This window comes from Otolemur garnettii, unplaced genomic scaffold (assembly GCF_000181295.1).
Source record: "Otolemur garnettii isolate 467f Iridium unplaced genomic scaffold, OtoGar3 scaffold00075, whole genome shotgun sequence".
NCBI lineage: Eukaryota > Metazoa > Chordata > Mammalia > Primates > Galagidae > Otolemur > Otolemur garnettii.
Genome location: NW_003852470.1, coordinates 3,199,868 through 3,214,867, shown reverse-complemented (window position 1 = coordinate 3,214,867; position 15,000 = coordinate 3,199,868). Strand labels below are relative to the sequence as shown.

The window sequence follows — 15,000 nt, the reverse complement described above, 5'->3', positions numbered from 1 at the left end:
ATAACTACATAATAAGAACATCTGCAGTTCCTTTTCTGAGGGGCAAGGACGCACTTCAATTAAGGGGATGGGGATTGTTAAATAAGATATAGTATATTTTACTAACAGGGATACCCGGGCCCTGCCCCGACAGACTGTGAGCCGCCAGTGTGCCTGAATGAACACAGGTTGTAATGTGTAAAAATTAAATAAAGTAAAATTAAATTGCTCAATACAAAGACATTCCTCTAGAGGGTGTTAGTGATTTCAGTGACAAAGTGCTATTTGCTGACAAGTAGTTTACACATTAACCAGCTGAATCCAAGGGGGAAAAATGCCAATAGCAATTATATCACCTTGAGGTTATTAAATGTCCCACTGATAAGTAACTAGGTGCGCTTGACCAGGTGATAAAGACTGCTGTGAGCAAATGATTGTGCAGTGAAGAATGTCTCTCTGTCCCGCTGGCTCTCCAGATAGCTTTTCCCTCAAAAATGACTGTATAAAAAGTTGCATTAAAAATGTGTGGCCACGGGAGACAAAATTAATACTTTACTCCCCCGAGTAGCCTGCCCCACCGGGACACCCTCATCACTCCACCTCAGAAACATCACACCAAGTCTGCCGACGCCTGTTTTTCCTCCCTTTTTTAGGCTCTAAAATGATGCTAAGTTCTCCACTTTATCATCAACTGTCTCCGCCAAGCACATTTCATCTATAAGAAATTCAGATGCTCGGGAAATTAAAATTTCAAAGATCTGCTGCAAAAAAAAATCAATGGGGCGAGATCAATGCTCATAGAAATTTCATGAACTTTGAACTGATCCGGGCATGATGATGAGCGGTGGCTGGAGTTTCAGGCGGCTGACGGCTCCTCGAGTGGATGAAAAGCGGCCGGGGCAGCTAAGAGGAGGGCTCCGTTTTAGATGGGTTTTTGCTTTCATATTTTGTCCGACAAAAAAATTAATTTTTAGTCTATTTCAGTAACAAGCAAAAATAGAAAAAAAAGTAGCTGCCTTCCCGATACGACGTGTAATACCCCCGCTTCTTAAGAGCACCTAATGCTTTGCACATTAACGCAGCCATGAAATGAAATCGGCTCCCTTTGCAGCCGATTGCAGGTGCAAATTAATATTGTAAAATGAAGATCAATACATGGACAGGGCCAGATCAATAGTGGCTAAATTATTGCTGCATTTTCCTCCTCATTCAAGATGAGTTGTGTTTTCCTCTCAAAGTCAATACTTTGCAGCTTTTCTCATTAATTTCTCAATAAATTTGGCAATGAATTTCAATCACAGAACTCGGCAGGGTGAGCCAGGCATTGTGGTGTGCACAGCCAACACAAAGGCCGTGCAGCCTCTGCGTCGTGCACGGGGCACTGCCCACAGGGGCAAACGGGGAGACCTAAGGAGCCCCTTCTATACTACGGGGCTCAGCCCAGTTTCCTTCATAGATGTGAAGCTGGCTTTTCTAACACCCTGGCTCTTCTCGCCCCTGGGGCCCTCGAAGCCAGCGGGGATGGCTCAGACCCACCTGGGGTCAATCTGGGCTTCACACTGGCTATTCCAGAATGCCCTCCAACCTGCCAGCTGCAGGTGTCTTCCAAGGACGGGGAAAGCGCTCGACTTCCAGTGGGAGTATTGGGAATGCCACTCTAGTACCGTGCAGGCAGCCCACCAGGCCTTGTGCACAGGGACCAGCTTCCATTCACCACTGCCTGGCAGCCGACTGCACCATTGTGATGTGACACCAAATGCAGAAAAGGGGACAGCTCATCTTCCTTGTTCCCAAAATAATACCCTTGCTGACAACTGTTGGATTGCATTCAAACAATTCTGTTTACATACCTCAAAGAATACATCGGATTACAGCTTTTATAGTCATGGCAAAACTACATCTACGAAGCCCAGCCGGGCAGGTAGGAAGACCAAGCACGTGATGCCTCTCTTCCTGCCTCTGGAGACGGCACGTGGCCCAGAGACAGGTGCTCTGAGGTCTGGGCACAGCCCTGGCTGTCCTGTGATTCACACTCCCTACAAAGCCTGTTCTAACATTTTAACCTCTCTCTCTCAGCACAGACAAGCCAAAACTAAGGGAAAAGAGACTCCATCCCACAAAACTCATCCTCAATACAATCAGAAGATCACACACTATCTAATGTTCTCCTCCTCTTTATAAAAGAAAACTCAGGCGTCTCTGTGTCATCAAGCCTCTCAGAGACTTTTCAGGGGGAGCTGGGAGATCATAAAATCCCAGCAGGATCCAGAATGTCATGTGGGGAACTGTCCGGGCGATGGATTTGCACACTTTAAGCCAGCAGAAAATCCCCTCACAGAGGTAAACTGAAAAACAGGCTCTGAAAGCTCAACCTCCACCCCCAGTATCAGTGTCCCTGCTACAGCTGGGGACAAGACAAAGGCCTTCCTTCTGTGCCTGGGCTTGGCTGAGCTCCAGAAGGAACACTCTTCTAGCCAACCTTTCAGTTGTTCAGGCATCCACCCTCCTCCTGGAAGGGAGAAAGGGCCTCTGCTGCAGGCTCTCCCTGTTCAGGGTGCTGCACACAGTAGGTGCCCAGAAGTGCTGAGTGACACCTGCCCAGCAGGTGAAGATGCCTGGCCAACATGGAAGGTATCGCATTTTTGATCCTGAGAAGCGAAAGTGCACAGAACTTTTCTGACATGTCCACACAAAAACACATTCACAAATGTTCATGGCAGTACTTTGTATAATATGCAAATATCCACCAACAGATAAATGAATAACCCAAACAAACAAATGTGGTATGTCCATACAAAGGAATATTATACAGCCATACAAAGGAATGCTGTTCTGACCCTTGCCGCAAGGTGGGTGGGCCATGAAAACACCTTATGCTAAGGGAATAAAGCCAGACACACAGAGGCTGTCCAGTATGGTTCCGTTTGTAGAAAGCGACCAGAGGAGGCAAGTCCAGCATCAGAGAGATCCATGGGGTTCCCAGGGCCGGGAAGGGGAGCACAGTGGAAGTGACAGCCGACAGGCACAGGCATCTCTTTCTGTGTGATGAAAACGTTCCTGAACTGGACTGATGGCTGCGCAACTTTGTGAACATGCTAAACACTACTGAATCATACATTTGGGATGAATTTCATGATATGTAAATCATACATGAAGTGTTTTACTATTTCTAATCCAAATTAGGATATGTGTGCTAAGGGAAATCCCTGCCAGGGTCTGGGAGCTACCTCCAGCTCAGGGGGAAGCATGGAGCCCCTCGCTGGCCTGCAGGAGGGCCAGGCAGCAGGGAGGACACATGTCCTCCCGGGAGCAGGATGTGGTTTCCCAATCTCATCACCCCTTCACTCTCTGGGGAGCACGATGCGGGTTCCCAATCTCATCACCCCTTCACTTTCCTGGGAGGCATTTTTAACTCCTGGTTGCTTGGGCTGCATACTAAAGCAAAGGAATGGTCTAAGGCAGAGCCTCTGAAGATGTCACCAAGACTAACATAAACGCAGGGATCCCTAAAAACAGTCCTTGAACACGGCTTACTGAATTGCAGGTCTCATGTTTCCACACAGGGCCCCCAAATCCCAAGCTGTTTGGGCACCAGAAGTCCACTGTGTCCTCATGTGACCTCTTTTCCTCCTGTGGCCGGCCCAACCCCCACAGGGTGGAGCACCCCGAGATTTAGCTCTGCACAGCCACCACCACGCCCTGCTCTCCAGGGTGCTCCCTCCTCTCAAATCCCCTGTCACCTCAGTTGTTCCTGTTCTCACAGGACCTAGCATCTTTTTCATTATGATTATTTTATTAACTTCTTTTCTATATCCTCTTTCATTCCCACAAGACTCTGAGTCAGCGGGACGGCACGTGTGCCCTCTGCATCAGACATCTGCCGAGAGCTGCCACAGTGAAGTTGGAGCTGCTTCCCTCGGCAAAGAATCTGCTGATGGGGGAGGGTGTCATCCCCTGACATGGGCACCTACGAGGCCCTCTCTGAATCCTCCTCCATGTCCAGCTGAGCACCTGGCCCAAGTAGGTCTGAGGCAAACAGTGAACGCTGTGGCCAAGAGCAGGTCCGAGCCACACTGACAGTGACCTTCAGCGTCACATCACCCTGGAGGATGAGATGCTGCTCTCATCTTGAAGAGCATTCCAGTGAGCTGCTATTTTCCGCAACAGGAATAGCATGGATGGTTGTGGGACGTGGGAGGAGGAAGAGGGCTCACAACCCACTGGTGGACAGGGCTCAGCACACGGTATCCACAGCAAAGACCACACAGGCCCTGTCCCCGGGGTTATAAACACAGGACGTCCGTGTGTGAGCATCCCCCATGCCGAGAGCTGGGCCAGGCTGTAGCCCAGTGCCCCATGTGGAGTTCGGCAGTGACATGGTTATCTTCCCTTCGGAGAATTAAAACTAAGCTAACTTTTGAGATGATTGCCATTTTAACACATGGCACGTGAGCAGTCTCTGGGATATGCCGCAGCCTGGTGCCAGCTGTGTGTAGAGCCATCTCTCTGTCCTCCTACCCGTCCCAAGAGGAGTCATGGCCTCTGGCTTGAGAGGCTGGAAGTTCAGTGGCGACAGACCTAAAGGTTCCTGGAGATGTTCCTGTACCCGGAACACGTCCGTCAGAAAAAAAAACACCAAGTTGGTCTTCCAGACTAGGGCCAGAAGTGACCGCATCTCTCAAGCTTCCGACTGACCCCGGCCTGGTGCACAGGCTCATGTGAACAACAAGGACAAGGTGCCACAAGCCACAGGCTACAGCCCACACCCACCTCAGGGCTGAGACCAGAAGGACAAGGAGGGGCAGTCCTGGCAGAGGCCTCCTCCTGGGAAGACAAAAGGGCGTGAAAAGATGGAAGGGTCTGGAGAATCCCTCCCAGTCCAGCCCCCGGGCTTTTCTGACTTTAGGCTTCCTTGATGTTCATCAGAGGCCTGGAATGTTCCAGACCTGAAGTGGCTCAGAGATGCTCCAGGGCTCACTTCGTCCAGCCACGGGGTTTCCACACGTGGAAGACTTGAGAGGGGATGTCTCACGTGGCAGTGAGAGGCTGGGGTCTGGAAGAGAAGACGGCCCACACCATGGGGCACCTTGAAGAAATGTTCCCATAAGACAGTTCATGCCGACGCTTACCAAGACGCACAGCAGCCACCGTCTCAACCGCAGCGTCTGTGTTGAAATTGGCACACTCTGAACTGAGCCTCCCAGGGCGTACACACCTCCAAGCACACTCACCTCCCTTGTGCAGCCAGGTGATCCCACACGCTCCGTGAAAGTACCTGGAAACTCCTATGTCATGTTTCAGTCCACATCCCTGACTAATGGCCTCCCATTCTGTTGAGAGTGTTTTATTTAAAAACCATTCTTAGAAGTTGAGACCCCATTTCTAAAAACATCTAGCCAGCACTGTGGTGGGCGCCTATAATCCTAGCTAGGCAGGAGGCTGAGGCAAGAGGCTTGCGTGAGCCGGAGAGTTTGAAGTTACTGTGAGCTGTGACACCACGAACCCTATCCAGGGTGACAGAGTCAGACTCTCAAAAACATACATAAAACCATTCTAAGAGAAGAACGCTACATCCCTCTCATTTTGCATTTCCTACAACAAATAAAAAAGGCCCCACTGATTCAAATAATTTCTTTTTTGTGGGGGGGCTGGTTTAAGACAGTCTTATTCTATCACCCAGGCTGGAGTGCTGTGGTGTCACAGCTCACAGCAACCTCAAACTGGGTTCAAACAATCCTCTTGCCTTAGCATCCCAAGTAGCTGGGACTACAGGTGCCCAGCTCCACGCCTGGCTAGTTTTTCTATTTTTTGTAGAGACGGGTTCTTACTCTTGCTCAAACTGGTCTTGAACTCTGGAGCTCAAGGGATGCTCCCACATTGGCTAGGATACACAGGTGTGAACCATCACCCAGCCTCAAATCATTTTGTAAAAACACTTTTTCTCAGGGTACACTTTCATAAAGCACACCTCTGCCTAGAGCAAATGGGTGTGCGGAGATCTCAAGACCTTCCAGAAATAATAATTTCTCATGAAACCACACGTGGCCCCAGGCCCAGTAGAATCTCTGACCCACCAGCAAGACTCATGCCAGAGCAAAACACCCTCCCCATAGGTTTCCAACTTGGGCCCTGTGTCCAGCTGAATGGCCTGGGCAGGAGGAGGCCTGTAGCCAGTGACGTATGAGTCAGAAAGGGAAACAGCAGTGTGGCTGGTTCCCACCCCTATACTTCTAGGACCACAGAACACTGAAGAAACACAGCTTCTGTTTAGGGTTCTCTGCCAGGGTGAAGTTCTAGTGCTTCCCGTGGTCCCCACAGTGCAAGCTGCACCTTCGCGGCACACAGCAGACAGCCTCAGTGTCACGCCTTCCCTCCCCGCCACTGACCTGCTCCTCAGCTGTCCCATCTTTTTTCTGCTTGTAGATGGTCTTTTTGTTCACTTCCCCCACAAACTCACAGTCTCCTGGAATAAATGGTTTTCAGAAGTACATCCTTCCCAACCCAAACTCAATAAAAATCCTGAGTGTGGCCCTTTTCACCCACGACTCTCCTCCTGGTGGCCTCCAGAGGTCCACTGCAGGGCAGGTATGGGAGCAGGCCTGGCGCACCTGCCGTGCCGGGCCCCAGGGGACTCAGGCCAGGTCTGCCTCTGTTGCCCACATTCCCACAGTCACTAAGTGAAACCTGATGACCCTTTTGTCCTTTAGGGAAGATGAATGGCTGGCTCCTCTCTGCTGTGTTTTGTCAGGTTTGGTGCTGAAGAGTCAATACCCTCACCTTGACATGAAACTTTGTGATTTATCAGTTCGTTTCTCCTCCTGGGTGAGTGTGGCCCCAACAAGTGTGGCCAATCGGGGTGCAGGGAGCAGACTTGGTCACAGCCACTTGGAAAACAACCAAAGACCCCTCTGATGACAGACAAATGTGTCTTGTTAGCAACAGCCCAAAAGCGCTTGACTTGTACTAATAACAGAAAGGCCATGCTGGTCACCGTGGGTCTAAAGACGAAGCACCCTGTCACCAGCCTGGTTGGGAAATTAGCAAATAATGTTCTTTTCCTTGATAAATGGGTGACAGCTCCCTCTCACCAATCATTTTTAACATTTTGATGCATGCCTACGATCCCACTGGAGGAGCAGAAAAGTTTACTGGCCCTCAATTTTCAGATGATGAATGGAACTCTCTAAATGTGCGATTTCTGTATGAGGTATAGTTCATTTTAAGCAATTCTAGTAAATGGGTGTCACTGATTAGGACAAATAGTCTGCTTGTGCCATAGCACAAACGGTGTGTCTCGCTCTCCTGGCCTCCTCTGAGACAGGAAAGAGAGGGACAGCAGTGACCCTGGGAGCCCTCACAGCCCGCTCCTTGAAGGGGCACGCTATCGGGTCTCACTCCGGCCCCCACTTGGCATGCCCGCAGGTTAACTGGTCACCGTTTGGTTTCATGCTATGCTGCCACAGTGTGCAGGACACCAGGTGGCAACCCTTGCTCCCTTCCTATGCAGCTCTGCCTAAGGCACCCTGGGGACACCTGAAAATGACCCCAAGGATGGCAGGTTGTCCCCAATCCCAGATGAAGGGTGCTGAGGCAGTGACACAGAGCCCTTCAGACAATGTGGGAAAAATCAACCCTTTGTTGTCTGCATTAAACAAATGACTAAAGCAAAGGTGGCATCAGGGTGGGAGATATGTGTTGTCAGAGTTGGGCATTATCGGGGTGACCACTCTGGTTCTGGGCGGCTCTAGCATCAATCTATGCAGGGCCCACGCTATTCTCCAATGTGACAAGCTTGATGTATGTAAAACCAAAGGTGTCTACTCTCCAGGGGCTCCCTAGGAAGGACTGTGGGGCACAGACCCCCTCCAATACCCGGACAGACTCAACCGTCGAGGTAGACCCAGAGCAGCAGGGGGGGTTGCAGGAGGCCACTGTGGGCTGGAGCCCAGCATCAGTCGCATGAGCCCCCAGGCCTCACCAGCCAGGCAGCTAAATATCACCTAATGAATTAGGCTGAAGTTTCCCCAAACTCTAGAACCCATGAGGAAAGTGTGTGTTTCTCACATCCACATTTGTGGTTAAAATTTTATAACTGAAATAATCAAGTGGTTACCCTTCAGGAAGGCATTAGCATTTAGCATAGTAAAAACAGTATGATCTGTGGGCTGCAATTAAGAAGCATTTGCTCTGTGGGTACAAGTCACCTGTTAGAGGAATGCCGGCCTGTGGGACAGCTACCAGGTGCTGGCCACGGTCGGAGGGCGCTACTGACTCCATAGTGTCCACAGCACTGCGTCCGAACACATATAAAAATCCTCAAAACACCTCAGAAACCTGTGTGGTCATGGGGCAAGGAAAGTGGAGCTCAGCAGTGGGAAAGCCTCACCCCAAAAGTGCCAGGACAGCTCTGCGGGGACAAAGTGTCACCCTTGACACATCACCAGTTTTAAGGCACCATCTGACTTTTTTAAAAAAAGAAAAACAAACTGTTAGCAATTACTGGTTGAGCGATGACTTCACAAGCCTGAAAATGAATGTACATCTTTGTGCAGAAAATAACCATTTGTACATCCCAGTCTAGTGAAGGCATCACACTGCTGGGGTGGCCCAGGTGCTCAGCTGCCTGGGTACCTAAGTCCAGGGTGGATGTGTTTGCTCTCAAAGGCTAGCCTCTCATTCGGTAACTGGGTCCAGTCTGTCGCAGATGACACGCTGACTCCCAGTTAAGTTGTAATAATTTCTTTAATTGAGCAAAAAAAAGTCTTGCAAATGCAGGTGGGCCCATCAAACCTTTCGGTATGGGAGGTCAGCAGCCAGAGCCACCAGAGCCCCATTCCTGGTGCCCCGTCAGGCTGCCAGGAGTCAAGCCACCACCAACTGGCTCCTTTTGTTTAATAGGAAACCTTTCTGCCAAATGGACATTTAAAGAACAGCAACATACAGGTTGGTGCCATAATGCTTCGCACTTGAAAACGTGTCTGTAAAAGTAGTTTCTGCAATACCACAATTTCAATTAGAAGCATACAAATTCCAATCTGTCTTAATCAAATAACACCGTAATGCTTATATTCTAATTAAAAAATAATTTCTTTTATTACTCTTAACAATTTGATGTGTTTCCACTGGTGGAATTATGAATGCGAAACTGCTCAATCTGCTTGTACTGTGAGTTTTTCAGGTAGGATATTCCAGGACTATTTTAATTATTATTAAACAGGCAAATGGTATACTATTAGACAAATATTAAAACAAGCATTACACTCAGTTATTAATTTGCACTATTCACTTTTAAATGCAGCAAATATCTCATTAATTTAATTTTAGGTGCCCACCAGTTTATATTGCATTTTACAGTCTAGAAGGCAATTTACTATTAACTGGCAATTACATACAGAGTGATTGTTAATTCTGCTCCTAAGTGCTAGCCGCTTGAAAATTGTTCTCTCTCTCTAATTTCTGACCTTCTTACAACGGGGTGAGGCACTCGGGGAATACAGAGAGCCAGGATGGAAGCGCTGGACATGTCGTTCGTGACTCATTCTTTTAATTCACCGTGCTAATCAACTGAACTGCCACCGCCTCCCAAGGTAATTGTGTCTTTACAGGAGTTGAAAGCAGCAGGCAAAGGGGCCGGGGTGGAGGGGCCTCCCGGGCGGTGAGCAGAGGGCCCACTCTGGGGTGACTAATAGGGTCTAGTTCTGGACAATCTGGTGTTTCTCAGATCACTGTAAACAGATCGTTTAGGCCCCGTGCAAAGTCCCTCCCAGCCTCTGGAGGGTGGTAGGCAGCCCCCTCCCCTGAGCTCCGGTTCATTATCCCGCAGCCTGGGGGCCCCCAGCCGGCCTCCTGTGGGGAAGGTTAAATGTGAGGGTGTCCTGAAGCCTCGGGGCTAGGGGAGCTGATGGGAACCAGACGCCCCAGGGACTACCCACCTCCTGACATCCAGAGGGGCTGGCTCGGTTTTCAGCAGGGAATGCAATTCCCGGTGATTACCTCATTGTCCCTGTCAATTTGGGGGCAATGCAAATCAGACAGAAGCTTCCAGGTCAGACAGGTTGTGACCCCACCTTTCCTCTGCTCCCTGAGAGCACGAGCAGTATCCCTTACGTCACCTTTGAAATGTATATTCCTGATAATAACTGGGGTGTGGGGCAGGCAATAAACTGGCCTCCAGTAGGAAAGGCTGAGCTCCCCGGAGAACCCCACTGCAAACGCCCATTCCTGGGGGAACATCTTGACAACCTTGAGCAGCCAGGGCCCTGAACTTGTGCCTTAGAGAGGACACCACGCCCACTGCAGACTTGGAAGTGGGGGGGGGGGTCCTGGATGGTCTGGTTGGTGGCTAGAATTTAGGGAGATGCTGCTTCTTTAGGGGAAGGAGGGGGGCACCCAGCCACCTGAAGAGACCCCTCTGGCCAAGGAAGTCATTCTGCCTGGGTGGAGGGCAAGGGGCTGCACAGAGCTGCCCGCTCAACCCCCTGGCTCAGAGCAGCAACAAGACCCAAGAGCGCTGGGAATTGGGGGATGTGGCCACTGCAGGCCTCTGCCACGTGACACCAACCAGCCAGTAGCAGGCAGCCCCTCCCACCCTCTACACCATGGCTGTCTACAATGCTGAGCCCAGGGCCTCCCTCTGTAGCACCGGGGACAGACTCCTCAGCAGACAGCAAGGGAAGGAGGGGAGGAAGCTCTCACTCCGCCTCTAAAATTAAGTCTCACTGCTAACAGCAGCCACACAGACACCCTACCCCCAAAAGCCTGTGTATGCAAAGATGTGGGCTCCCCCAGAGTGCTCATCCAGGATGGCGGACAGTCTAATGTGGGAACAAGTGATGCATCTGTCCACTTCTGTGCACAGCCAGCCGGACTTGCCACTCCAGACACATGCTCACTGTGGCACGGCAGATGGGATCCCATAGCACACATAAGAGCCCAACACACACCCTGCAGCACAGGTGCCAGCTCGAAGCTCACAAGCAGGTAATAACCATCCCCATCTCCATGGAGGTGGGGACTCTTTCAGGACTCCTGTGGACCCCACAGTCCACTGTTCGCTGTGTGCCCACCACGGTTCAGACTCTGAGCCAGCCCTTGCCAACACCCTCTCAGGGAGACTGGAGGGTGAACTGGGATCCAGAGGAGGAAGGAAGCACAAGTCAAGGTCCCACGGCCAGCACCCCCTGAAGCAGGGTGGGGTTGTCTGCAAACCCTGGGTTTCTGCACGGGGCCTGCTAGTCCTACAGCCTAGTTCATGGACGTGTGATTCCCACACCAATGGCTAGCAAGACAGGCATGCTGATATGTGGACACGTGAAAATGACCCCATAGCAAGGGGCGCATGGCAGGAGTCTAACTTCTTACCTCTTACTTCTCACTTCAGGAGTCTAACTTCTTACCAGGTGGGAACCTGATACCCACCATGGTTAGACTTGGCTGCTCAGCAAACACGCTCACTGGATGAAGCACATACATGTGTGCAAAACACACCCCAACTTTTACGACCCCAGTGTGACACATCTTTATTATTTAACAAACTGGGAGCCCCTGAAAACTGGAGGAGCTGCCCTCTCTCAATCCCTGAGTCTTACAAAGAAGACAAGAACATCCAGAGCCCAGTCAAGCCCCATTTTGCTATGCTCACTTCCCAGGGTCTTTGGCAGTTCTGGGCTCCTGGTCCTTGTGTAATGATCCCATGCATTTAAAAGCAGCCCTTGGCATGGGGCAGGTGCCATCCCTCCCACCCTGCCCACACAGAGGGGCTGAGCAGTTGAGCCAGATGCCCCAGGGACAGTCGCCAGGCTCTCTAGGAGGACTTGTCCAGGGGCACCCCAAGGGGACACACGGCCTGCTGGTCAACAGGCCATGGGAGGACCAGCATGGTGCCTTTCTGACTCATACAGTCCTTCCCAAAAAGGGAAGAGGATGAACGACTTCTGATACCTCAAGGCAGAGGGGACTCCGGCATCCTCCATGTCACCTGCTCACTGGACCGGACAGCAGAGAGGACCACATCTCAGTGGTCACCCTCGAGGAGGTGACACAGCTCCCGTGGGCCTCAGGGCTACCCCAGGGGCTCACTTGCACATGGGTCAAGGCCACAGACATTCAACAAGTCCCTGTCCCTGTCCCTTTTACCTCCCCTGGGTGTCAGCAGGTGCTATCTACCCTTAAAGACACTTCAATAATCCCATCACTGTGGGAGGCCAAGGTGGGAGGATTACTTGAGATCAGGAGTTCAAGAACAGTCTGAGTAAAAATGAGATCTTATCTCTATCAAAAATAGGAAAAAAAAAAAAAATAGCCAGGCATGGTGGTGGCTTACACCTGTATTCCCAGCTACTCAGGAGGCTGAGGGAAAAAGATTCTTGAACCCAGGAGTTTGAAGTTGCTCTGAGCTATAATGACGCCACTGTACTCTAGCCTGGGGCAACAGAGTAAGAGTCTGTCTCAAAAACAAACAAAACTCTTTAAATATTACAGCTTTTGGAGTTGGCAAAGATTAGAAATCCTAATGCAAACATGCCTTGAGTCGAAGTTTTCTCACGACACTGCTCAGAGCATCTCTGACAAGCTGGGCTGAGGAAGCACCTTACAGAGCACCTCTGGGATGTGGAGTGCGTGCACCAGCACAGGGCGGCCTTCTGCCCTCAGGAGTTGGTCCTGCACCCTTGAAGACTTATCATGTAGGGTGTAAGGCTCCAGGAGGGAGCAAGATAGAAGGGGTGTGCACCGTGTTCACTGGGTACATGGCACGGGCCGGTGACCCATCGCCTCTCTGGGCCTCAGCCTGTGCCATTCAACAGCAGCAACGTTACAGCACAGAGGCAGGAGCTGGGAACCCAGGGTCCCACGTAGCATTGGGCCCACAGGCAGCTGCTCCCGTGGAACCCGGGGGTTACTGTGGTTACTGACACCCCACCACTGCTCTATTTTACAGGTTAGGTGGCTCTGGCCCACAGGTGATGGGGAGGACCGGGGGGGGGGGTGCCCAAGGTCACATGGCTGTTAGGGCTACATCCACCCACTGCCATTTCAGAAGATGATGTGGAAAGCACACACCCGACTAAACTCAGCCCATGGACCGAGGGGTCCTTGCCCATCCTCCCCACAGAACCCTGTGCCCGTCCACACAGGCAGAAGGTGCCCCACAAACATCTCCTGCTGGGGAGGAGGCATCCACCACTTTCTGTGAAGTTGGAGATGTGAACTCACCGGTGTAGACGAAGCGCCCAGGAGCACCTTTGCAGAACTGCTTGGATTTGTAGGACAGGGTGACTTCAACGACTCCAGGAATGTGCCGCGGCGGGGTCTGGACACGGATGGCGTGGGGAGTTATCAGCTGCAGAAACCACACAGAGGCAGGCGGTCAGCAGCGCTGGCCATGGGGGGGCGGACACTTGCCAGTTGGATATAATTACCAAAATGAGCACAAATTGGACCATCGTCTCGGAATGCCTCCTTCTAGCTGTCACCCAGAGACTCAGGACCTACAGTGCTCTTAAAGAAAAATAACTGCAAATGATCCTGGGTTTTAGTTTGCAGGAAAGGCCACAGGGCATCATTCATATGAAAATTGCCACCATATGTTTCCTTAAACCTGCTTCCAGTAATTCTAGCGCTAATTGTTCCAGGGTACAGGGACCTTCTATGGAGAGTTTCAAGCCCAAGGGTTGCGGGGCAGGGGGGCGTCCTATACCCACCCACGGGAGAAACCCCGACACAGGCAAACTGTGAACTGTCTGTTAAAAGGGGATTCTGCCCCAGGGTGCCTCATGTCAATACGCTATTGACAGCTTGTCAGAACCCCCCGAGAACGGCCCCCGAGCGGGCTCACCTCGCTCCACACCAGCATTGTCCCGAACACAACCTGCAGTCCGTCAAAGAAGTTGTCTCCGATTATGATCACGGTGGCGCCCCCCGTGGTCCAGCCTTCACTGGGACTGATGGCCTTGATGCAGGGGGTGGCTGCGTGCACAAGACAGAGGAGGCCGACTTAGAGCCCCGTCCCGCCGCCACACCAGGCCACTCGGCTGCCGCGGGAGCAGAGGCTGACCATTTCTCCGGGTGGCGCACAAAGGGCAATCGTAGATCAGCGTGTTGATGTGTTTAAAGCAAACTATTAAATGTTTTATAAGCAAAGGCCGAGCCGCGGAATACTAGTGAGCAAGAAAAAAAACGGCTTGATATGGCAAATTATGTGTCAGGGCAGATATGACTATTACAAATGATTAAGCAGCACACGCATGTGGCATGTCGATTTATCTGCTTTGCTGTACAGATCTAAGCAGAGTCAATCAAAAGGTTGTTGAAGGAGATGGAGGAGCGAACGCCTTGCATTTCGATTCCTCATAAGCAGCTAATTGGGTTGGGTTTTTTCATCCGCGAACTTTGCCTTTTGGTTCAAAACTTCATTTTCCTCTGTCACTCCACAATTACTACTTTTCACTTTTCATCAGGAAAAAAAAATCAAAAGCACTATATTAATACTTTTGTCAAAGGTACACATTTTACATCTAATATTGTTTGTCGACAGGAATCCCTGAGCCGCTGGCCTGACCTCTCTTTGTCTCAGGAGCCCTCACATTTGCATGAGTTATTACAATGGGGCCGCCGCCGTACCAGCGCCAGTGTGGAGGGGCCCTGCTGGGGCACGCAGACAGCAGAAGGGGGGCAGAGGCCACTGCCCAGGGAGACGGGCAGGCAGGAGGCCCAGCACGAGCTCTCAGCAGCCCTGGGCGGGGAGGCCAGGCTGGGGCTGAAGGCTGCAGGCCTCATGGAGGCCATCTCTGTTCTGGCTTTGATCAGCCCGCCCTTTACACACTGTCGCGGACCTTTGTAGCTGCCTTTGATGGCCTTGGGTGTGCAGACTCCTGTGCAAAGGAGGTGCTCCTCCCATGACTGCTTGCCCCCTACCAGTAAAAGGCCCTGGGCTGCTCTGGCCTGCAGGTGCCCAGTCTAAAGCAGTGTCCATAGGACCCTGTGGGTGATCACAGAGAATGGGCTGAGTGGGCCCATGTGACC

At 51.2% G+C, this 15,000-nt stretch overlaps 1 protein-coding gene across 7 annotated transcripts in view; it reads right to left on the bottom strand.

Annotated features, from left to right (window-relative positions):
• EBF3 (early B cell factor 3) overlaps positions 1 to 15,000 on the bottom strand; it is a 125,713-nt gene that overhangs the window by 17,459 nt on the left and 93,254 nt on the right. For 6 of the 7 annotated variants that reach the window (XM_003794057.2, XM_023515623.1, XM_012807775.2 and 3 more), the window contains 2 exons: positions 13,814 to 13,944; positions 13,192 to 13,318 (listed from right to left, as the gene is read on the bottom strand). In XM_003794057.2, coding sequence (XP_003794105.1) covers positions 13,192 to 13,318; positions 13,814 to 13,944 — 258 coding nt within the window. Of the gene's footprint in view, positions 1 to 13,191; positions 13,319 to 13,813; positions 13,972 to 15,000 lie in introns of all 7 variants that reach the window. The other variant, XM_012807776.1, reaches the window with a different exon arrangement.